The sequence below is a fragment of the Labeo rohita genome, chromosome 23 (assembly GCF_022985175.1).
Source record: "Labeo rohita strain BAU-BD-2019 chromosome 23, IGBB_LRoh.1.0, whole genome shotgun sequence".
NCBI classification, from domain to species: domain Eukaryota; kingdom Metazoa; phylum Chordata; class Actinopteri; order Cypriniformes; family Cyprinidae; genus Labeo; species Labeo rohita.
Genome location: NC_066891.1, coordinates 27,091,278 through 27,115,608, shown reverse-complemented (window position 1 = coordinate 27,115,608; position 24,331 = coordinate 27,091,278). Strand labels below are relative to the sequence as shown.

The 24,331-nt window shown below is 34.4% G+C and overlaps 1 protein-coding gene across 1 annotated transcript in view; it reads right to left on the bottom strand.

Moving 5' to 3' along the window:
• Positions 1–18,656, bottom strand: part of tspan2b (tetraspanin 2b) — a 38,474-nt gene extending 19,818 nt beyond the window's left edge. Inside the window, exon 1 of the mRNA XM_051096489.1 lies at positions 18,471–18,656. Within this exon, the coding sequence (XP_050952446.1) occupies positions 18,471–18,539 (69 nt within the window). The 5' untranslated portion in view covers positions 18,540–18,656. The remainder of the gene's footprint in view (positions 1–18,470) is intronic.
• Between the last annotated feature and the right edge of the window lie 5,675 nt (positions 18,657–24,331).

The window sequence follows — 24,331 nt, the reverse complement described above, 5'->3', positions numbered from 1 at the left end:
ATGGCTCCTTGAAGAACATTTAACATCCATAGAATGTTCCAACTGGACAAAAGACTCTTTATAGTGGGGAAAATGTTCTTTAGATTATGAAAACGTACTTCACAAAGAAAAATGTGGATGTTTTGAGACATATCGACTGAACAGTCCTTCTCGAAAAATGGATCTTATGGCAACACTACGAAAAACACCTTTTGGAACATTTATGTCCAAGAGTGTGATTGACCAAGGCGAGACACTGCAGGTGAATAGGGTCAAAAAATTAACTAATAGTTATCACCTTAATTACCCAGTTGATTGGTTACACTGATAATTGCAAACATTTTTTTGTATTACAAGTTTTCTAAAATGTAAAATATGCAAACAAGGTATTATTTAATGAAATATGCACTAATTTGCATACATTTCATGTACAAAAATATAAACACTGGATGAAGTCAGTTTCAAAATTCTTGTTTTATTTTATTTATTTATTGTTTTTACAGAGGGAATATTTGGGGTATCTCATTTTGTCACTTGATAATTCAGAACAGACAATATTTTTCACAATTTCTGGAATAAAATGTTGTATATAATTCAGCAAATTATATATAAAAAAACTGTAAAAAAACTTCAGGATATAGACAGGAATAAAAATGTAAAGTCTGGTGTGTGTAAGTGTTGCTGAAATGGAGATTTATGGCTCAGTGTAGAAGAAAAAGCTCATTTTGGGAAAATGGCCTTTAAAAATATGTAGTGTAATTGAAATCTATTGGCACAAATAGGTAAAGTGCTATAAAATAAACACTTAACAGTGTCTTTTGGATGTTTTCTTTCCACTAGTCTGAAAAAAAAAACAAAAAGCACAAAATCTCAAATTTGACAGGTGCATGAAAACACAGTGTTTTTGCCTGCAGTGTCTCCCCTTAATTATATTTTTAAAATAAAATAATAAAATAAAATAAAATAAAATAAAATAAAATAAAATAGTACCATGGTGTTCCTGACATATACTTTTTGTTTGTTTGTTGGAAAAGAAATAGTTAAGAATTGTCTTGAAGTAAGAGAAGCATAATAAATAAATAAATAAATAAATAAATAAATAAATATTACTTGGTGACACTGTTTTTATTAAAAAGTATTATTAAATATGACTTGATCAACCTGACTACTACAACTTGATATTACATAACTAAAATGATCGGTAAAAGTCTGCTCAGTAACAAATATCTAGGGTAACAATGATCATTTTCCAATTCTGTAAATTGACCATATGGTACCATTGTTATCATAACATACGCTATAATGATTCTAGTATTGAGGGAGTGTGTGGGAGGAAAAGGAGAGTGTTCTATTGTCTGATGATTAGGGGTGTGGTGGGACACACATTCTCCACACACAAACACACACACACACACACACTACACTCTCCCCGACCACCTGCTGTTCCTTCTTTGTGTATTTTCCGGGCTCGACATTAAGCCTTGACATGTGCTTGTAAAAAGGTTACTTATGCGGGGCAAAAAGCCTTTTTTTTGGCATAAATGTAATCCATTCTGAAGAACAGTCACTGCTATATGTGGCTTTGCTTTGAACAATTTTTGTTAGCAAAAATGGTCAATAATGTGTCTAAAATGTAAGTCAGTTAATATAGTAACTACTTGTTTATTGAACTACTGTTGTATAAAATCAATGTCACATTTGCAATCGCGCTGGTGCTTGGTCGTGTGATGTTGCTTATCTATATCATATGTTATATACAATATTTATCTTTTTTTCTACCGCAGTATGTTTGTTCATGTTTGTCTCTTTGTGAGTGCTGTTGCACCTAATGCTCTTCATTTGCATAAAGTTGAGGGATTCTGAACGCCAGCGTGTACAGAGACATGACGAAGTTCAGAATCCCTCAACTTTATGCAAATGAACAGCGACTTTCGGGAGCGACAGCCAATAGGAAAGAAGACGGTAGAGCTCATGTGATCGTTCTCTTATAGATAAACATACGCAATGGAAAAAAGTAGGCTCTGCTTTTCATTCGTTTTTGTTTGTATGTACGGATTTCATTTATATATTTATATTATATTTAGTCTTTTGCCTCATCGCCAGCTCCTGGAGACATGCAGCGACAAAAGTCCCATGTTAAAAATGCCCAACTTTACAGCAGAAAAAAATATTGTTTACACCCTGATACAAAAAGTGTTTTGGTCTATATAGGTAATTTTGCCCTTCATGACAACTGTGAAGGGGGTTGATTTTTTTTTTTTAACTCTTCCGTTTATTTTATATTAATCCTTAACGTTCTGCATAATTAAGGGCGTGGCCACTTGAGTGACAGGTGGATTACCACTTTGCCCTACAAGGCAAAAGACTCGTTGGAGTGTGATACCGAGAAAAATGGCTTTAAGGATTTTTATTTTTCCAGAAAAAATAATTATAGGTAGGACACTGGAAATCTGGCAATTAGATGTTTTAATGAAAATGATCTTAAACTTAATTTTTGTCGCTATTTTGAAGTTATTGTACTCCTTTGCATTGTCTGCAAAAAGTGAGATGTCACGCCAAGGTAAAAGGCAGTAACTACCACATTATATACAATATTTGGGTGCTGATCACCATTTACAGAATCATTATAGTAACATCTGTATAAAATCTAGTGAGCATTCGTTATCTCATAGGCTATAATGTGATTTAATTTTATTTTTCTTACAGTAACAACCGGACTAAAAGTTAAATGTGAGTGGATACCGTCTTGCAGCCAATTTATTTGCAATGTTCGCTAACATTAAAGGATGCAAGACATACTTAGCATATTGTTTTACGTCGAATTAAATGAAAATAGCCTAATCTATAAGAACGACGGTGGATTGATAAACGCCAGCAAGTAGAAATAATGCTCAGAATGGTTGTGAATTAAACGTTTCCAATGACGTTCATTGCCGTGGATTTTATCGAGTTACAAGAAAAGGTAGAAAAAGAATTTAATTGTGAACTGTTACTGATTTTATGTGTAATACATGCTACGGTGACACGGCATTCGAGTCCACTTGTAGAAGTATAGGCAGCCCTAGACTGACAGCTGGCACTGAGTGAATAATCTGCACTATAAAAAGAAACTTTAAAGATTATTTACGATTAATTATTGTTGCCAAGTTATCTAATCATTGCTTGCTTATAGTGATTTATGGAGCAGTTTGTTAGATCGCAATCTACCTAATTTGTTTGTCTAATGAAGTGCCGACCGATGTATGAAAGTCAACAAGCAATTTAACCGTAATTTAAACACGGCAGACTTTAATGGACAGTAGAACAAAGGCAGCATAGCGTATAACTCCAGGGCAGCACTGTAATATTGATAAACAGTAACTCCGTAACTCTGTAACTCAATTTGAGCGATAACAAAGTCAAAGAGCGGTAACTGATGTAAAGGGATGGGCGATATCTTATCATTTGCGATATACTGGTAAAAACTTTCCCAACGATAAGAATTAGTCTTCTCGCGATAATAACGATAAAGTCTAGTTGTTGACATATTTCTGTGTGCAACAGTGCGGCGTGACATGCTGAAGCCGGACGTGAAACTAGTATATCGCTAAATGAGGAGCTACAATCTGAAACTGGTTTGGTCAAAACTGCGCAGTGCAACAAAAATCGGTCTGAGCCTTGAATAACATTAACTGTACTAGTCAAGTGTGCGATGGAGTTTTGCATGTGTTTGAGCCTGTTTACAAACCTGTTGTCCATTTACTGGCATGCTTTTTTTCCAAATTAACTTCATAACACGGTCAAGTGTTTGAAATAACATTTTGTGATCAGCCGTGGTTTCATATCACAAAATGAGGCTGAAATCGAACTATTTTACAGCATTATAAAGGCTATGTCGATTAGCATTGCATTATACATATACTTACTATCGTATGTTTATTTTCTTCAAGTGTCCTCAGTTAAAATTCCTCTATCTGCATTTTATTCAGCTACAGCTATAACTGGATTAGAGATGAGCGGAGCGTCATCAGTACTATTACTTCTGCTATAAAGCATATGTGGATTTTCTGCGCAAGGGCGCCCTCCGACTTCCGAATCAGAAAGAGCTTTATTGCCGAGTGTGTTTACACACAAGGAATTTAGGAGCTTCCAGTACAGAAAGTACAAACAATTTAATTAACATTCCAGTGAATTAAACGGTCATTACATTACGTGTGTACTTTGTAATGCTCACAACACCCTATTTCTCTAAAGAAACAGTATTTCCCTGAATTGTCATTGATATCAGTATCGCAATAAATACCAGAAATTATCCTGATAAATTTTTAAGCCCATATCGCCCATCCCTACTGATGTACTGTATTATGCCTTGGTTTCTCCTGAGCTTTTCTCACGGCATCACTGCTGTCCCTACTGTCGAATTAGGCGGGCGTTTCAGCAACTAGGCACATCAGCTTCACCCACGTCCTGCCTTTTTGCCCATTTTCGATTATCCGGGAGTGACGCGTGGTGACGCAGTGCCTAGATGGTGGCGGTCGGCCCCGCCCACTTTAGGCTTCAAAAATGCTCTTCAGAAACCTACGAGTAACGTCACGGACACTACGTCCATGTTTTTTACAGTCTATCTTTTTTACAGCTTTAGTTGTGATTTTTCCTTGAGTCAGACAGGCTGCACGAGCCTCAGCTGACGCAACCTTGGTCTGTCCATCCGTTATCAGTCACCGTTTACTGAGAGTAATAAAACCAAAATCTTCTCACCAAAGTTTTGGTGCTGCCCTGGTTATTGTTTGTTAATGATGTTTTAATCAGGTTGCTTGTCCGGTCGGGCAAGTAAAATTGTCCTTCACTTGCCTCTTCACAAAATCCACTCGTCCCGAAGCGTTAATGTCAAGCCCTGATTTTACATTAGCACAGGCTGAAGTCTGATTAAGTAAAACCTCTCCATGTCCAGTTTACAACTCATTTTCCTTCACGTCGCATTCAGCCCCACTTTCATCACACTTTACTTAAAGCCTTTGTGTATAATGCATTATAAAGGGTTATTAAAGGGTAGAATGCATTGTAATTATAATAATGTGTCTTGTAATACATTATGTCTTGTTGTAAATAATTATAACCAAATGTAAAATGTATAGTGTAACAATGAATTGATAAATGTTATGGTTGTTCATGAGATTGTACAAGGCATTACTAGGCATAATTAATGTATTAAAACTACTTTTATAATGCATTATAGTAAAGTGCTTTAAGTAAAATATTATCATCATTTCTATTAAAACTCGTATGTCATGTATTTAAATATACTTGTAATTGCACCTTTATAATTATGAAGTAGCAATTCAGTACATTTAAAATGTATTAATGCATTAAAACTTATGTTAATGTAATAACAAACAACATACTAGAGTGCCTTAGTATGTTAGACAAAACAATGAAATATGACAATAGATTATTAAAACATTAAGATTTAAAATAGATTTGAATACTTTTGATCTGACAAATTATTACACTGCATTTTAAGTGTTAAAAATGTTAAGAGACAAGCAGCCTATTATTTCATTAATATTATCTGCAAATACAATTTTATTTTAAATACACTACAGCAGATTCAATACAATTAAGCACACTTCCTTTTTTATAAGGTTTTTTATTCTTACATTTTTTTAAAATGGAATTGACATTTTTATAGTTTAAAATTGAAAATCTGGGCCAATAAGAACTATAAAGGGTATTTCAAAACTAGCACAAATGCATCATGAAGGGATGTTTAAAAATTACCAAGACAGCTGTAAGGAGGCCTTTATATGACAAAAAAAGAAAAGAAAAGATCAAATCTAGTACATGAAGTGCCTGCACTTGGAGAAACACCCATCAACACCCATCCACCCACATGCAACGCCCAAAGACAGGAACACACTAAGTACACATAACACACACACACACACACACACACACACACACACACACAAATATCCCTACAGACATGAAGTCATTCAAACGCCTAATGGTGTTTACCACAATGCCACTCCTGTCCTATTAGCATCAATTACCGGAGCATTATCATAACTCATGAGCCTCGTCCTCTGCTCATGTGCCGTTCTTGTTTCGGATCAAGTCTGTATGGTCAGTAAAGGAGCAAAGGTGGTCCATAGTGCTCTACAACTATAGCAACAATCTCCATATGCAGTGTATGTTTACCACCAGTGGCTTTGTTTGAACATCTTGACACACTGACTCTGGCATGATTTTAACACTATTTAGTTATAGCAAATTAGTTATAGCAAAAAAGGGAAATAAATAGTAAAATAAAGGAGCTAACTGGTCACCAAAAAAAAGCATGGAAGCACTAGAGCCAGAAATAATACACTCTGTTTCCTTTTTATCTTTAGGTTCAGTAACCACACTATTCCTGTCAGTCAAGGGCGTCAGAGTTTGCATGCCATTTCATCTGCCTTTAGAGACCTCAGTCTTTTATTTCTTCCTGTCTGCTATGCCCCTGACAGTACAGATGTACAATCTGACAGAATTATTAATAAATAATGAGGCTCTCTGATTATACACACATCATGGGAGTATGATTCACTCTCAGCAGAATAGATCATCTAAGATAAGACACACTCTGTTTGGATTTATGAGTATGGCATACACAGGGATAAATAAATAAATAAATAAATAAATAAATTAAATTAAATAAATTAAATAAAATAAACTAAAATAAAAATACAGGTTTACTACAGAAGCTAAAATAATTAAAACTGGTTAATTATCTTATCCCACTGGCAAAAAGAACAGCTTTTATTCAAAACGTAAATCTTTTCTAACAATATAAGTGTTTACTATCACTTTTTATCAATTTAACACTTGCTGAATAAAAGTATTAATTTCTTTCAAAGAAAGAAAGAAAGAAAAAAATGACTGACCACATACTTTGAACGCTAGTATTTATTGTTACAAAAGATTTATATTTTAAAAAAAGTTTTTTTTAACGTTTTATATTTATCAAAGAATCCTGAAAAAAGTATCACAGGTTACGAAAAATAAATAAATACAAATAATTTTTGTTTCCAGTAAAATGTAATTTAAAAATATATGGTTACCACAGAAGCTAAAATAATTAAAACTTGTTTATTTTCTTGTCCTATTGGCAAAAAGAACAGCAAATAGAAATCTTTTGTAACAATATAAGTCTTTACTATCACTTTTATCAATTTAACACTTGCTGAATAAAAATATAATTTTTTTCAAAGAAAGAAAAAATTTACTAACCACAAATGTTGAACAGCAGTATTTATTTTTAAAAAAGATTTATATTTTAAATAAATGAACTTCTTTTTAACATTTTATTTATCAAAGAATCCCGATAAAAGGTTTCAAAAAATAAATAAATAAAAATAATAATAAATTTTGTTTCCAGTAAAATGAAATTTAAAAATACAGGTTTACTACAGAAGCTAAAATAATTAAAACTCATTTATTTTCTTATCCAATTAAAAAAAAAAAAGCTTTTATTCAAAATAGAAATATTCTTATTTAGATTTATATTTTAAATAAATACTCTTTTTTTAACATTTTATTCATCAAAGAATCCTGAAAAAAAGTATCACAGGTTGCAAAAATAAATAAATAAAAATTAAAAAGAAAAAAATACTAAGCAGCACAACTGTTTCCAACACTGATAATAAATCAGCATATTAGAAAGATTTATGAAGGATCATGTGACACTAAAGACTAAAAATTCAGCTTTGCATCACAGGAATAAATTCTATTTTAAAGTATATTAAATAGAAGAAAACACTTTTTAAATTGCAATAATATTTCACAATATTACAGTTTTTTTTTTCTATATTTTTTTATCAAATAACCGCAGCCTTGTTGAGCAGAAAAGACTTCAAGCATTTAATCATTCATGACTGAAAGATGAGTGTATATTATTTTGTGAAATAATATATTATGTGTGTATATTATATGTGTCACAGATAGTGTCGATATTAAAACATTCTTTAAATAATGATGATGACAATCACTGGATATTTACTGGAAAATTCATAAACCTCATGCACTGAAAAAAGTGCACAAGGCATGTCATTACTCTAAAGAATTTGTTATACTTGAGCTAACTCAAAACATTTGATTTTCTGTCTAGCCATCAGTGTAATGTAAAAAGTTTGGTTGATTTAAATTAAAAGTAAGTCTTGTTAGTGTAAAGTAAATACATTTCTGTAAATTAAATTAAAAATATTGGTTTCCATTGTCACGTGACTTCTAACGTCATCCGTGGTCGTGCGTATCGACGTTCAGCTTTCCGCCATCTTGTTACACCGCATGGATGAACTCGGCGTGGTAAAACGGGAATCAAGAAAATTGGTAAGTAATTTTATACATACGTTTGGACTTATTATTAACATTATACATATATGATTTCATAAAATATTATGTTGTACTGTTGTTTTACATACAGTTAGTATTACTAGTTTGACGGCTCTAACTCTGCTAGAAGGTTTACAAGTTTCCCTCATCACCATTTTAAACCGAGTGGAAATAAAATAATAATAATACAAGTAAACTGCTTGAGGTGAGATGGATTGATATTGAAATGTAGTATAAATACTGTTTCGGGTATGCTGGAGTGCGATACATCAGCGTGCATGTACTTTATGGATGGCGCCGTCATGTATAATGTACATGCACGCTTCAGACGCTTTGTATGGACTTAACGTTGTTATTAAGCTTTATTATTATGATGATTTTTATTGATTTATTATGAAGCTCGCGTTCGCAAGGTATTCGCTGTCCTTACATGTATAGTCTCTCATTTATGATTAATGTTAACACATAACGTTAGTTTAACCAAACACGTCTTTAGTGATGTGCCTAAACACTTATTTTAACGTATCGCGTCGACCAGCTTACCCAGTAAAGAAGTCGTCTGTTTACTTTTATGTGAGCCAGTTTGTTATTTCTCTTTGTCTTTTGTAGGATGGGGTACAGCTGAACAACAATTATGACAGGTTTTGAATAAACCAGTCACATGAAAAACGTAAGTAATTTGCACCTTTTAATTATTGCTTTATCTAAAAATGTTAAAATGTAAAGTGACTAATCCTGAATTTTCATAGTTTTTACCATGGGATTGTAGTATGTAGTGTTTTTGAAAATGTCTTGGGTGCCTTAATTATACCTTTTGTTGTTTAATGCTTTGTGCAGTGGCGATTTCTTTAAGACTGCAAGGGAAGCTCAGCTTCCCTATAATGTCACAAAATTAATGGTCAAATTATGTACTATTGTACTAACATTTTATTGACTAAAAATGCGTTAGAAAACGTTCATCTCAAAGACGAGTTCGTTCAGAATCAGTTAGATAAAGCAGGTCGGCTGACTTGATTTTCTTCTCATACATTCCCGTAGCATCACAGTGCATTTCCCCGTTGAAGCCCAGCGTCCATTGACTTCAATGCGGCTGCTTTGAACGTTTTTTTTTCAGTGCTTTGAAACTAGACGGTCATTGGATAAACGCTGCGATTATGTCCCGCCCACGGACGCTCAGCGTCTCTGGGGGTGAATGAGGAGCAAATGAGGAGTGGGCTGGCCTGGACTCCGAGCTTCTGCGTGATGATTGGAGGGTCTGTCGAAAGATTGCATCTCCTTTTGACTGACAGCGATTTTGTACTATAAGGAATCGCTGGAGCTATTCGCGCTCAGTCCCATCGCGGATTTCTCAAGTTCAGTCGAAATAAAAACTGCTGCAACCTATTTCTTTATATTTGCTTGGCGAAATTGCTTGATTTTCATCATACATTTCACACAATTATACACCACATTCCTTGTTTCACTTTTACAGAGTTTAATATTTTTTTAGATCGTTCATTCATTCATTCATGTTAATATTTAATGTAGTAATCAATATATATATATAGATTACTACATTAAATATTAACATGGAGGATGACTATAAATTAATATAAATATATATATATATATATATATATATATATATATATATATAGTAATCTTGAAAAATTTTAACATAACATAATGAAACCTTATATTTCTATTAAAATACTTTATAAATAAATAAATAAATCTCCATAATAACCTTATTTAAATTGCAAAATATTTATACTATATAGTAGCATCTGACTAAAAGAAAAAATACATCATATTTTGCATAATAAAACTAAAGCTTTTTTTTTTACGATTGTTTGCATTGTGACTGACAATAAGGCACATTCTTGTGAATAAATAAATAGACAATTTTATGATGTAGGCCGAAAATGAGCTTCCCCTATTTGACAGACCAGTAGCCGCCACTGGCTTTGTGTATATATGTATTTTTAAAACTAGTTCTCAAAGTGAAATCATTTTTTTCCTGAAGTCTATGTTTCTCTTTCTTACAGATTAATGCCGAATTTTTGCGCATCACGACCCTACATTTACAATCGAGAATTATGGCCTCTTTGGACAGACAGAGCTCTCAGCTTCTCCAGGTTATTAGGAGCAAAGGTGGAGTCCTCCATGAAAAAACGTTCAAGTTATGGATCAGGTATTGGTTGCATGTGAAAAAAAATTGCTTGTGGCAATCAATTTAGTAGTGTTTTGGTCTAACAAAAACAATACACCTTGAACATTTTGTAGAGTCTGGACATATGCATCAGAAGAGATCATGTACCTTGGTGAAGATGCAAGCTGTCTGATCAAAGAATACCAGGTAATGTAGACAATGCAAACTACTGAAATTTTCTCCAACCATGTTTGCCATAAAGTTATATTTCACTACCAAATCAACATTTCCCCATGTTTTACTCGCCCTCAAGGCATCCTATCTGAATATGGTTATATTCTTGAAGAACAATACAGGCAAAGTTATAATCCTACATATCATTTTACTTCCAAGAGGTAGAATGGGAGTGAATTGTAGACTTTTTGAAGCTTCAAATAGTGCATCTGTCGATCAAAAAAACTGCTCGACACGGCTCTGTGGTTTTAGCAAAGGTCTTCTCAAGCCTTGAGGGTGAGTAAAACGTAGGGAAATTTTGATTTGGTAGTGACATATCGCTTTAAAGCAGTTGAAGTAATTGTTTTATCATTTACACATCAGCCTGTGTGACTTTCTTCCACAGAACACAAAAGAATATATTTTGAAGAATGTTGTTAAGAGCCCCCCATTCACTTGCATTGGTTTTGTGTCCATACAATAATAGTGAATGGGGGCTGTGCTGTTCTGTTACCAACACTGTTCAAAATTCTGCAGAGGACGGTAATTCACACAGGTTTGAAATGACAAGATGGCGTGTAAATCATGACTGTGAACTACTCCTTTAAAAGGGGTTGGTTCACCCAAAATGCATTTTCAACACTGTTGAGTAGATTGATAATTGCCACTGATTGGCCATTGTGGTACTGCACTTAACAAATATTTCTGTAATTGTCTACAATGGTCAACATGTGAGTGTTTGAATGTACACGTGTTTAAGTGTTTAAAAGCATTTTCAAAGCCAAAGAGAGTGTAAAAGTACGTCTTCATCCGAAAATGAAAATTTTGTCATCACTCACTCTACTCTTGTAATAAACCGTACAAATTTAATTTTTACATTGAACACAAATGAAGATATCTTAATGAAAATTGCAACACATGTTTGGGCTCTACATTGACCTCCATAATAACAAATTATAATAATAATTTTTTTTCTTCCAAAGTCCCTCAATTATTCTCTGTTCTTGTTTTTAGGCTGACCAGAGGGAGGAAGCGGAGAGAGAATTTGAAAAGACCACCATGGCATTTTTTGTAATCTGCGAAAGTGATGCTCTTAGTTGTGCACTGGACATTTCCATTGTCACTGACGGTGTGGAAGTACTAAATGAGTTGCTCTCTGTTGCATGTGCTTGTGCCATAATGTTTGGACACATTTATGCACTGAACTTAAAATATCCTGAAGGACTCAAATATACCTTTGAGGCCTTTCAAAAATAATCATGGACATAGAGAGTAAGCAGATGAGCCGAAGGGTGCAGAACCTCTCTTCAAAGCTGCAGGAGTACATTTGTTTCCTTTGACCCAGCTACAGGGTTCTGCTGATGGTAAATTTCTTTGAAGATGTTGGACTGTATAAAGCCTTTTATACAAAGTTAACTGTACTACTGTTTACTAAACCTGATTTGTTTTATCTATAAGTTGTGTTATCTAGGGTTTGTTAAATAGTTTACCCAAAAATGAAAATTCTTTCTTTGTTTACTCATCCTTAAGCTATTCAAGTATTTAACTTTAATTAAATTTGGTTCAGAGACATTTTATGACAATTTTGATAAGTTTGAGATAATTGAGATAAGTTTCATTTTGGGGTAAACTATTCCATGAAGGTGAAAATAATTTTTTGTAATTTATTTTTTTATTTTTACCATTGGCTAATTTGGTAGGTATTTTATTAAAAGTGTTTGGTTTTACACTGCCCATTTTAAACCAGTTTTCTAAGTGACTGTTCATGGAAAGATGCATGTTTCTCGGTGAAACGATAACTGATTCTTATGGTGAATCTACATTTTATCCAGTGTGTCTATGTATATGGATACTAAAAACTGTTATACAGTATGTTTTTATAACAATACTATACACATGGTAGAGATTATGATAAAAATTGTCAAGTTTATGATGTTTATATTGTTTATTGGTATGAGGATACTGTACACATTGTACAAAAAATTGTATTATGAGAAAATAAATTGTCAGAAGTTTGATGCTTGAAGTCATTCATCTTTGATGATAAAATTACAGATTCTGAAAGTAAATAAATTTATTTGTATTACATTTATATTTTGAGTTGTATTTGGTTGGATGTAAAGTAAAATAATTAAGTTAATACAAAGAGAAAACATTACGACAAAGTATAATTTAAGATTTTATTAAACTTAAAAACTTTACTTGATTCAAAGATACTTTTTGCTTTGGCTAAGTAATGGATAGTTAATTCTTTTCAAAGTAAAAATTTAACGTTGATAAAAAGTAAAGTAATTAGATGTAACAAGTTGACGCAAAATTTTTACTTTGATCCAATGAAACACTTTTTTCAGTGTGATGAGAGAACAAGCTTGTGTAAACAAATTCATACTAAATTTAGACAAAAAAGTAAGACAAAATGAATGGTAATATCTGCGAGATTAATGTTGCCCTAAACAGGTCAGAGATCATTATCCTGTACAATTTCCTCCCTCTGTCCTATTCAGTCTAGTCCTAACTGTGCCCATTTTCCATGGCTGAGCTGCCAGGTTGTGAGGGAGAGGTTTACACTGAAAACAAAACTGTTCCTGTGACTGTTCAGAGACTATTTAGGTTTTTGTGTCAAACTGAGCAAAGCAGAGCTCCCATGCAGAGATTCCTCTGGTTAAATACTCACATTTTCATTTATTGGTAAGAACATTCCAGCTACATTTTAAAGAGAAGCAGAGGTTGTTAAACCAAGACTGATCATCCAAGATTTTCCCAAAAACAATATTTTAAAGGGAATTTAAATCGTCCATGAACATATTTAGCACTTCTAACATCATGTGATGTACAAATATCTACCATTACTATTCAAAATGAGAAGTTGTTGACCAAGAAATTGTGCATTTTGTGTCATTCCCACTGGTTAACTAGGTCAGGATCAGCCAACTGCCTCTCTTTATCTCTCTCTCTCACACAATCACTAACCCTTTTCTATCCGATTTCCCTGTCGGCCTCTTAATCAGGCTTGACACTCTCATACTTCTATTCTTCAATTCTATTTAACCACATTTTCCTGTTTTACATTAAAAGACAAAGGCCTGGTCTGTCCACTGATCACTGCTTCAGAATAGCTCACTGCTGGGATAATTTAAAGGGATACTGTATGTAATATGAATGGAAATGAAGCTCATCTGGATGGCCTAAAACTAGTGACTTACAGTGCCACCAAAGCCTCACAAAAGCAACAGGGTTTGGAAGTTGCATACGGCCATTTTTTTCGTAAAGTCTCCTTCAAAACATCGCCAACACTGATGCACATTGCAGGTGTGGAAGTGGAAAAAGTTACACTGAGTAACACAGGAGCTTCCTTTGACTAAGGTATGCACGTTTGGTATAAGTGTTTGGATAAACTCAGATGATAAATGTTTGGAATGAAATGACAAAACAAAAAAATGACAAAAAAGATGGCTTAGGATTGCAGTTTTCACTCAGAAGTTGCTTACACAAATAATTTTGTAAGTAACATATTAAACATCCAATACTCCTGTAGTCTTTATTAATTTCGAATTGCATACTGTTTTATGTGAAACTGCAATTTGTATTATCAAAGACTAAAGAATACCCAAGACGTGTTACTCCTATTGTTTTGAATGGGGAAAAAATGCATCGCTCATTATGGCCGCAAAGCCCCGCCTTCTTAATGAAAGAGCCAATCGTTGATTAGTAAAGTCAGCGCGTCATTGCAGCTGCCGTTAGAAGTCCTGGTTGCTATAGAAACAGTAACGCACAAAGCGAGCGGAGCAAGCGTTTTCCATTCATTCCTATGGAAGTTGAGTGTAAACGCTCACGGTGTTGCATTCTGGGATTGAAAGCGGTGCGGAGAAAGCATGGAGAGCGGCTGAGATCAGCAAAAAGGTGGGGCATTCCTTAACTTTATGCAAATCCCGAGCGCAGGAGTGCCCAACTTTTTTGACGCTCTCAACAGCTCTCAACGCTTTCTCCGTGCTGCTTTCAATCCCATAATGCACCTCAAGAGCGTTTAAGCTCAACTTCCATAGGAATGAATTGAAAACGCCAGCTCCGCTCGCTACGTGCCAGTGGAAACGCACTATAACGGAAATGAAAGCATGCAAAGTGCATTTATATTTAATGATTTCTGCTCAGTAATCCACCAGTTCCGCAAACACTCAGGAACATACGTCAAAATCGTGTCTTGCCTACATAGAGTTAAGAAATGCCCAACCTTTTTGATGCTCTCAGCCGCTTTCAACGCTTTCTCCGCGCCGCTTTCAATCCCATAATGCACCACGTGAACATTTACGCTCAACTTCCATAGGAATGAATGGAAAATGCTCGCTCCGCTCCACTCACTACGTGCCAGTGGAAATGCACCATGACACTTTCTCGCGCCACTTTCAATCCCATAATGCACCCCGTGAGCGTATACGCTCAACTTCCGTAGGAATGAATGGAAAACGCTCGCTCCGCTTCACTCGCTATGCGCCAGTGGAAATGATCTAGCCTGAAAAAATAAGCTTTTCTAACACTATTGAAGCATAAGGAACAATATTTATGAGGCTGTTCTTGTCAGATTTCATTGGTGATTTCAAATATGAAATTAAATAGTAAGCTTGGTGAACAGTTTTGATTTAATGTTTCCCCATTCAAAGAGATAGGAGCTGCATTTGCATGCCGAGAGGCGTTTCAAAGATGGCCGCAGAGTGAAATGACTTGCCTTAAAGGGACTTTGGTATTATGTAATGTTGTCATATGATCACATTACGTTGCTTGTTTCATAAAAATAATGCTTTATATATATATATCCATTTTTTGGCTAAACGTCTTAAGTTATGGTAAAAAAAATAAATGCAACTGCAACTGTCATCTATGCATTCTAAGCATATATTTTTATTAGAATGAACACATGAGTATATGTTTCTCAGTATGACAATTTTGTCCCCGGTAGTTACCAATAGCTATTTGTGACACAACCTGCCTTTGGAGACATTTAGCTTTCTATAGAAACATTGCATGTATAGTATGTCCTCATTTAGATGGCTAAGTATGCATGTGTTTTTGTGTGACAAACTGATGGCCCAGATAAAAGAAAATGTCACTTGATAGGCACTTTGGCAAAACCTGATGCCAAAATGGCTGAAAATGTGGAAAAAAAGGCAGAAGATATGGTAAGGTAATATAAAATACTAATAAATCTTTATGAGACTTCTGTTATTGTGGAAACAGAAAATGTTCCTAAAGTGCAGACTGGTTTAATAGGAATTTAGGCGTTTCTGTGCAACGCTTAGATGCAAACCACACTTACATGAATTAATGTGCCAAACTTAATGACAAATCAGTATGCTACACCCAAAGGCAGACATCTTAAACCTTTTTTGACCAATAAACTTCCATGACTTTGCTGGTTGTTCATGATTTCTGGATAAAGTTTTATATGTATTATCATTTATTTATACACTACAGAAAAATAGCAGTTTAAAATGGTACCTTTTAGGGTACAACAGCTGGTCGCTGGAGCAGTACCCTTAAAAGGACATCTTTGTACCCTTTTTACCCGTAATAGGTACATATTAGTACTTCAATGGTACGTATTACTACATAGGTATGTACCTATTAGGGGTACAAAATGTACAAAGATGTCCTTTTAAGGTTACTGCTCCAGCGACAAGCTTTTGTACACCAAAAGGTACAATTTTAAACCACTATTTTTTTTGTGTGTCCCAGTCAAAATTTTTAATGATTTTTAAAGAATTTTACTCTGCTCAGCAAGTCTGCATTTATTTGATCCAGTACTATTGTGAAATATTTTTATTATTTACAATAACTGTTTCTATTTGAATATATTGTAAAATGTAATTTATTGCTGTGACCAAAGCTGAATTTTCAGCATCATAACTCCAGTCTTCAGTGTCACATGATCCTTCAGAAATCATTCCAATATGCTGATTTGCTGTTCAAGAAACATTTATTTTATTATTATTATTATTATCAATATTTAAAACAGATGAGAATATTTTTTCAGGATTCTCTGATGAATAGAAAGATCCAAAGATCAGCATTTATCTGAAATAAAAAGCTTTTGTAACATTATGCACTATACCAACTAAAAGCTTTCAAAAATTCAAAAATATATTTTAAAAGAAATGATGTTTTTTTGAGCAGCAAATCAGAATATTACAATGATTTCTGAAGGATCATGTGACTAAAGTAATGATGCTAAAAATTCAGCTTTGAAATCACAGGAAATAAATTAAAATTTAAAATATATTCAAATAGAAAGCAGTTATTTTAAATAGTACAAACATTTCAAAATTTTACTGTTTTTGCTGTAATCTGGATCAAATAAATGCAGGCTTGCTGAACAGAAGAAACTTCTTTTAAAAAAAACATTAAACATCTTACTGTTCCAAAACTTTTGAGTGGTAGTGTATATTTAATATATAGTTGATCTTATACAAATTTATATTTACAATAAAAATACTCTGATGCTTTTTAAAGATGTTTTTTTAATTTTATTGATTTTCCTGCATGGAATTACTATCGCATCTTTACCATAACTGCAGGAACCATGATAAGAAAGGCTTGAATAAAATGACATTTTAAGAGTAAATAGTATAATCTTATGATTAGGAATTTATTTTATGCATTTTTAAAAAAGGTTGTGCATTCACTCAAAAAAAAAAAAAAAATAAAATAAAATAAAATAAAATAAAATAAATAAATAAATAATAATAATAATAATAATAAATAAACATAAATAAAAATAAAAATAAATAAATAAATAAAGGAAAGTTCGACCATGAACTGTCATGTTCCTCTGAGAAAAATCAGAATAGACTGCTGGCTGTTCAGTAAGTTTATAGTAAAGTGTCAGCTAAATAAAAAATAGCCAGTCCTTAATTATAATGCATAGTTAATGCCCATATAAGGAGAACTAGTGCTGTTTGATTCATGAATGAATCTGTGTTTTAAATCAAGCAATAGCAGGCATTTAATCAAAGACTATTCCTGGTTCTCCATATAATTTAATGTTGAGTCTTCACATGAGAATTTTATTGGTTATGCCTCACGAACGCATCCTCCTGAACGAGTTCGTCTAAACAAGACATGCGACTCATTAATGAAATGAGACTTGTCAATGAACTTTTAATACATAATTCATTTAATTATTTACATTTAATAAATAATTCATTAAACTCTGTTGAACTGAATGAATCAGGCATCATAATAAACGCACTGATTCATTTCTCACGTGAAAGAACTCAATTCGTTCGAATCGAATCTCTGTGAACCTGCAGACAGACTGAGCACTGGATAACAAGAATCATTTCATCAAAAGTGAATTCAATGCTTCATTCATAATAAACAAGGTTCACTGCTCCACCTGCAGGCGTAGCGACACTACAGAAGGGGTTACTGAACTAATCAATGAACGAATTTGAATAAACCTTCTCAGTGAACGAATTCAAAAGATTCAGTCAGTGGGGTGAATCAGAAACACACAGTACTGCATAGTGCGCCAGTGTCCGGCTGCTGCAGTCCAAACAAACACACGCTGAAGGAAAAAGGGGCGGATTTTCCCCAGTGGAAAATCTGATTTGAGTCGTACGAGCAGTGACTCTCAGCCTGCCTCCGAAGCTTTAAATTCCTGCATAAAGTGCTTAAACACACCAGTACACAAAACGATATATGACTTGCAAAGTGCAAGCGAAACTGAATCCACATTGCACAATATACTAGAATGCTACACATGATGGCATGTACATACAACAGCAGTCTACACTAATGCATTACTTACCCAGAATATAAAGTTGAACAAGAAGAGCAGATATTTCACACATTTCATCCCGCCTTCAACTTTCCCCATGGTGGAAGTAGTCTGTAATGTGACGGGCTCCTCTCTGAAAAACAGTCCGGCTTATGGTGTAAAAGCGGAGATGCTGTTGCACTGCGCGGTCTCTGTCAACATCTGTACTAGTAGCAGCGGGTGATTTCTTCAGTTTCTCTATCCCGCCCCACTGAATAATGTGTCAGGGGTGACTCGAGGGGGGTTCGGGATGGGCAATGGTCCATCAGTGCACCGCACAGTGGCTTCTTTCATGGGACAGTGCGATGCCAGCCAAAACAGAGAAAACTTTTAAAGGCTTTTTTGTTTAATGGAGAACTAGCAAATAAACATTTAGAAACATTTCACAATGGACATTTTCATTACTTCATAGAATTTTTAAATGAATATGCAAAATAGTATAATGACACACAGTATAATTTTTTTCTTCCTTAAAAACTGCTTATTGTACTTTCCTCACTACAGTCTGGATTTGTGCTATTTTTAACAAAAATAATGGAGAAGGGAATTATTTTTGGCAATCAACGTTATCTCACAAAAGCTGTTAACTGAGCTTATACGTACAGTTGAAGTCAAAAGTTTACATACACCTTGCAGAATGTGCAAAATGTTAATTATTTTACCAAAATAAGAGGGATCATACAACATGCATGTTATTTTTTTTTATTTAGTACTGAGATGAATAAGATATTTCATATTAAAAGACAATATTTTCTCAAAATTTGAGAAAATAGTCAAATTTATTTATATATATATATATATATATATACACTACCGTTCAAAAGTTTGGGGTCAGTAAGACTTGTAATAGTCTTTAAAGAAGTCTCTTATGCTCATCAAGGCTGCATTTATTTGATTAAAAATATAGAAAAAACAGTAATATTGCAAAATGTTTTTACAATATAAAATAATGTTTTTTATTTTAACATACTTTAAAATAGAATTTATTCCTGTGATGAAAAGCTGAATTTTTATCAGCTGTTACTCCAGTCTTAAGTGTCACATGATCCTTCAGAAATCATTCTAATATGCGGATTTATTATTAGAATGATCAATGTTGGATAATATGAACAGTTGTGCTGCCAAATATTTTTTGGAACCTGTGATTTTTTTTTTCAGGATTCTTTCATGAATAACCAGTTTAAAAAGTACAGTGTTTATTCAAAATATAAATATTTTATAACAATGTAAATTATTTATTATTAACTTTTAATAAACTTTTAATTATTAACTTAATACATCCTTGGTGAATAAAAGTATTAATTTCTTAAAAAAAGAAAGAAAAAAAAAAGAAACAATAAAAATGTACTGACCCCAAACTTTTGAACGGTAGTGTATATGTAAAGACCCTGTTTAAAAGTTTACATATGCTTGATTCTTAATACTGTGTTGTTACCTATTTTTTTTTTAATGACAGTTATTCATGAGTCTCTTGTTTGTCCTGAACAGTTAAACTGCCCGCTGCTCTTTTGTAAAGTCCATCAGGTCCCACAGATCCTTTGGCTTTTTAGCATCTTTGTGTATTTAAACCTCTTTTCAGCAGTGACTATGATTTTGAGATCCATCTTTTCACACTGAGGACAACTGAGGGACTCATATGCAACTATTACAGAAGGTTCAAACGCTCATGGTGATCCAAAAGAAAACACAATGCATTAAGAGCCAAGGGGGTGAAAACTTTTGAACAGAATGAAAATGTGTAAATTTTTTTCTTATTTTGCCTAAATATCATATTTTTTCATTTAGTACTGCCCTTCAAAAGCTTCAGAAGATGTTTATGTGTTTTCCAGAAGACAAAATAAGTTAAATTTACCCTGATCTTTAAATTCAAAACGTTTTCACCCCTGGTTCGCAATGCATTGTGTTTCCTTCTGGAGCATCAGTGAGCGTTTGAACCTTCTGTAATGGTTGCATATGAGTCCCTCAGTTGTTGGAAAGGATTCAAATACACAAAAATGCTGAAAAAACAAAGAATATTTGGGAACTTAAAATATTTTCTGAAGAACAGCAGGCAGTTTAACTGTTCAGGACAAACAATGGACTCATGAACAACTATTACTTAAAAAAATAATAATAATTCAGGTAACAGCACAGTTATGAGAATCAAGCATATGTAAACTTTTAAGCAGCGTCATTTTTATAAATTCAACTATTATTTTCTCTATGTAAACAACTTTTATGTGAACTATCTTATCAGTTCAGTACTATATAAAAAATTACATGCATTTTGTATGATCCATCTTATTTTGGTAAAATGATTAACATTTTGCAGATTCTGCAAGGTGTATGTAAACGTTTGACTTCAGCTGTATTCCTTAAATTAGCATACATATTGCACTGCATAATTATACAGTATGCATATTCTACAATTAATTTTATTCTGTTTTTTGTTTTTTTTTATTGGCTAGCAGCCCTATTAATCTGTAAAAAAAAAAAAAAAAAGCAGCATGCACATCCGGTTTACTGTGCAAAAGAAGAGTTCAGAGCTATTTTGCAAAGCATTTCTTAATCTCCAGTCACATCCTGTCAGCTGTAGCAATTGTAGTGTTTTTAGGAAGTGCTGCATCTCAGTGTGTATGTACACTTACAGTAATTTAGCCTGACGTCATAGTCGGCTTTAAAGATTATTAAGATTATTGATTAATACAACAGTTGTTCTGGAAATCTGACCTGCTATAGTTTAAACTGTCATGTTTGAAATTAAACATGGGTAGCACATTTTGTCAAGCAGAAGAAAAGCCTGTTGGGTTTTGCAGTATTACCACTGCGCTGCCACCATTGCAAAACCTGTCATTGCGCAAAAAAAAAAAAAAAGTCTTTATGATTGTTATCAGCATTGCTTTTTATCTTAGTTACTTTTGACTGCACAAAATGAAAATGATTTGAAATGGGAAATAAAAGCATAAGCCAGTGTATTTACACTCACAGACCTTGAACTACATGGTAACTTATTAAACCTTCTGTAAATCTCACTGGTAAGATAAAGGGTGTCAGAACTGGCTCAATTATTCTTCATATAATCATGTAGTACAGAATGCAATTAATATCTGAATTTTTGTTCAAGTTAGCCATCTGTATTTTTCTGCCTTGACGGAGAAGGTGGGTGAAATTGTGTTTACTGTTTCCAGTTACAGATTAATGGAGGATACTTCAGAGTTTATTCAATTATATCTCTTATTAGATTACTGTGTGTATGTGACCCCTCTGAGACACATGTCCATGCTATTTTTGATCAAAGTGGCCAGGTCTGCACAGTGTCTTGGTTAATTTACCTTCATTTCCAAACCAGCCAGCAGTCTCCTAATCCAATAACAGAGCAACTGTAATTTGTCATTCAAAACTCAGATGTCTCAGTTTAAAACATTTAAAACAGCACATATTTTTGAATATACTGTAGGCCCAGTCAGGATAGACTCCATATTGAATTGTATGCAGATAAAAACAAGGCGGTGAGGGACAGACTTACAGTCTGTACAAAGGTATGCACTGTTTAGGTCAAGAACGAAGACTGCATCTAGGCTCTCATATATGTGACCCTGGACCACAAAACCAGTCTTAAGTCGCTGGGGTATATTTGTAGCAACAGCCAAAAATACATTGTATTGGTCAAAATTATCGAATTTTCTTTTATGCCAAAAATCATTAGGATATTAAGTAAAGATCATGTTCCATAAAGATATTTTGTAAATTTCCTACTGTAAATATATCAAAACTTAATTTCTGATTAGCAATATGCATTGCTAAGAACTTCATTTTGACAATTTTAAAGGTTTCAGATTCCAAATTCAAATAGTTGTATTTGTACCAAATATTATCCTATCATAACAAACCATACATCAATGGAAAGCCTATTTATTCATCTTTTAGATATATTGAAAAAATATACCCTCATGACTGGTTTTGTGATCCAGGGTCACATTTTTGAATTTGCCAATATTACACAATATTTTATTTTAAAAGTTGTATTATTATTATTATTATTATTATACTAAAAATAACTGCCTGGAGTATATTGTTATTTTTATATTCTACATGGTAGCCTTTTTATTCATAAACAGAAGTTTTTAAATAGTAGCCTAACCTATCTTATCGTCTTCTTAAAATGAAATAAATTCACTTCTGAAATCCATTTACCTTATAAAGACAAAAACCCTACGATTTCTTAAATATTATATAGAAATATTCAAAGAAAAATAACTGTGGATGCTTTCCTTGTGTATCAGTGTTTGTATATTGGTGAATACTTTTGTATTATGTTTCTTTGTCATGTTGCAGTTTATATTATTGGCCTATAACTCTTAGATTTTGTTGGCTTTTATCTCACCATATGCCTTTCAGTTGTTTTTATTTTTTTACTTTTTATATTTAATATTAACTATTTTTACATTGTTGTAATATATGATGTTTACTGAAAAATCAGACACCGTTTCATGTAGGTATTGGGCAGGTCCTCAGTGATATTTTGTGATATTTTGACTGTGAGTCATTTGAATTATTTACCCCAAAAAACGTCCTGGTTACGTATGTAACCTTGGTTCCCCGAGGGAACGAGACGCTGCGTCCGGAGACGCTTTGGGAACGCCTTTGGCGGAACCACGCTCTGAATGATGTGTAAACTAGCCAATCAAACGACGATACATCACGGGCGGGTGACGTCATCGACCAGGAAGCATAAAAGCACGTGCGAAGCCGGCTGGCGTCAGCTTCGTGGATGAAGCGAGCGCTCGGCAGGGATGCCGGAAGGATGGGCCGAGACGCAGCGTCTCGTTCCCTCGGGGAACCAAGGTTACATAAGTAACCGGGACGTTCCCCTTCAGGAACTCAAGCTGCGCCCGGAGACGCTTTGGGAACGAGATGCCCACGCCCCCAGACTTCCAAATCCCTGCCTAGTGGAAGAGCTAGGACAGGAGAACAGAGGAGCCGGGAGTGGCTCGAACATCTAGGTTGTAAAACCTTACAAAGGTGAGGGGCGTGGACCATCCTGCAGCATTGCAGATGTCCTGAATTGGGACACTGTCGAAAAGGCCTTAGAAGCACCGATGGCGCGTGTTGAGTGAGCCATGACCCCCAAAGGTGAGGGGAGGTCAAAGGACTCGTAAGCCGTAGATATAGCATCTAAAATCCATCTACTCAAAGTTTCCTTTGAAGCAGGATACCCCTTCTTAGGGGGGCCATAGCAGACAAACAATTGTTCCGATTTATGCCACAGGGCAGCTCTGTGGACATAGGCATCTAAAGCACGTACAGGACACATACAATTTAGCTTCTGCTGGTCGGGCTCCCGAAAGGGAGGAGGACAAAAAGCCTGGAGCACAACCGGCTGTGGTGTATTAGTGGGGACCTTAGGAACATACCCTGGCCTGGGGTAAAGGAAGGCTTTGATAATGCCAGGAGAAAACTCTAAATGAGAAGGGGCCACCGAAAGGGCCTGTAGATCCCCAACCTGCTTGAGGGAAGTAAGAGCTAGAAGTAGCACAGTCTTAATAGTAAAAAATCGAATCAGAATTTCTTCTATAGGCTCGAATGGAGGCCTACAAAGAGCCTCAAGCACCACAGCCAGGTCCCATGTAGGGACACGGGGTCGTGTCGGAGGCCTCAGCTTCAGCACACCGCGGAGGAAACGTACGACCAGGGGGTTCCTACCCACTGGAATGCCTCCAAGAGGAGCGTGGTAGGCCGAGATCGCTGCCACGTAAACCTTCAGGGTGGAGTGGGCTAACCCTGTGGAGAAACGGGCCTGCAAAAACTCCAGTACTGTACCAACTGGGCAGTTAGCTGGGTCTTGCTGGCATTCTCCACACCATGAAGTGAAA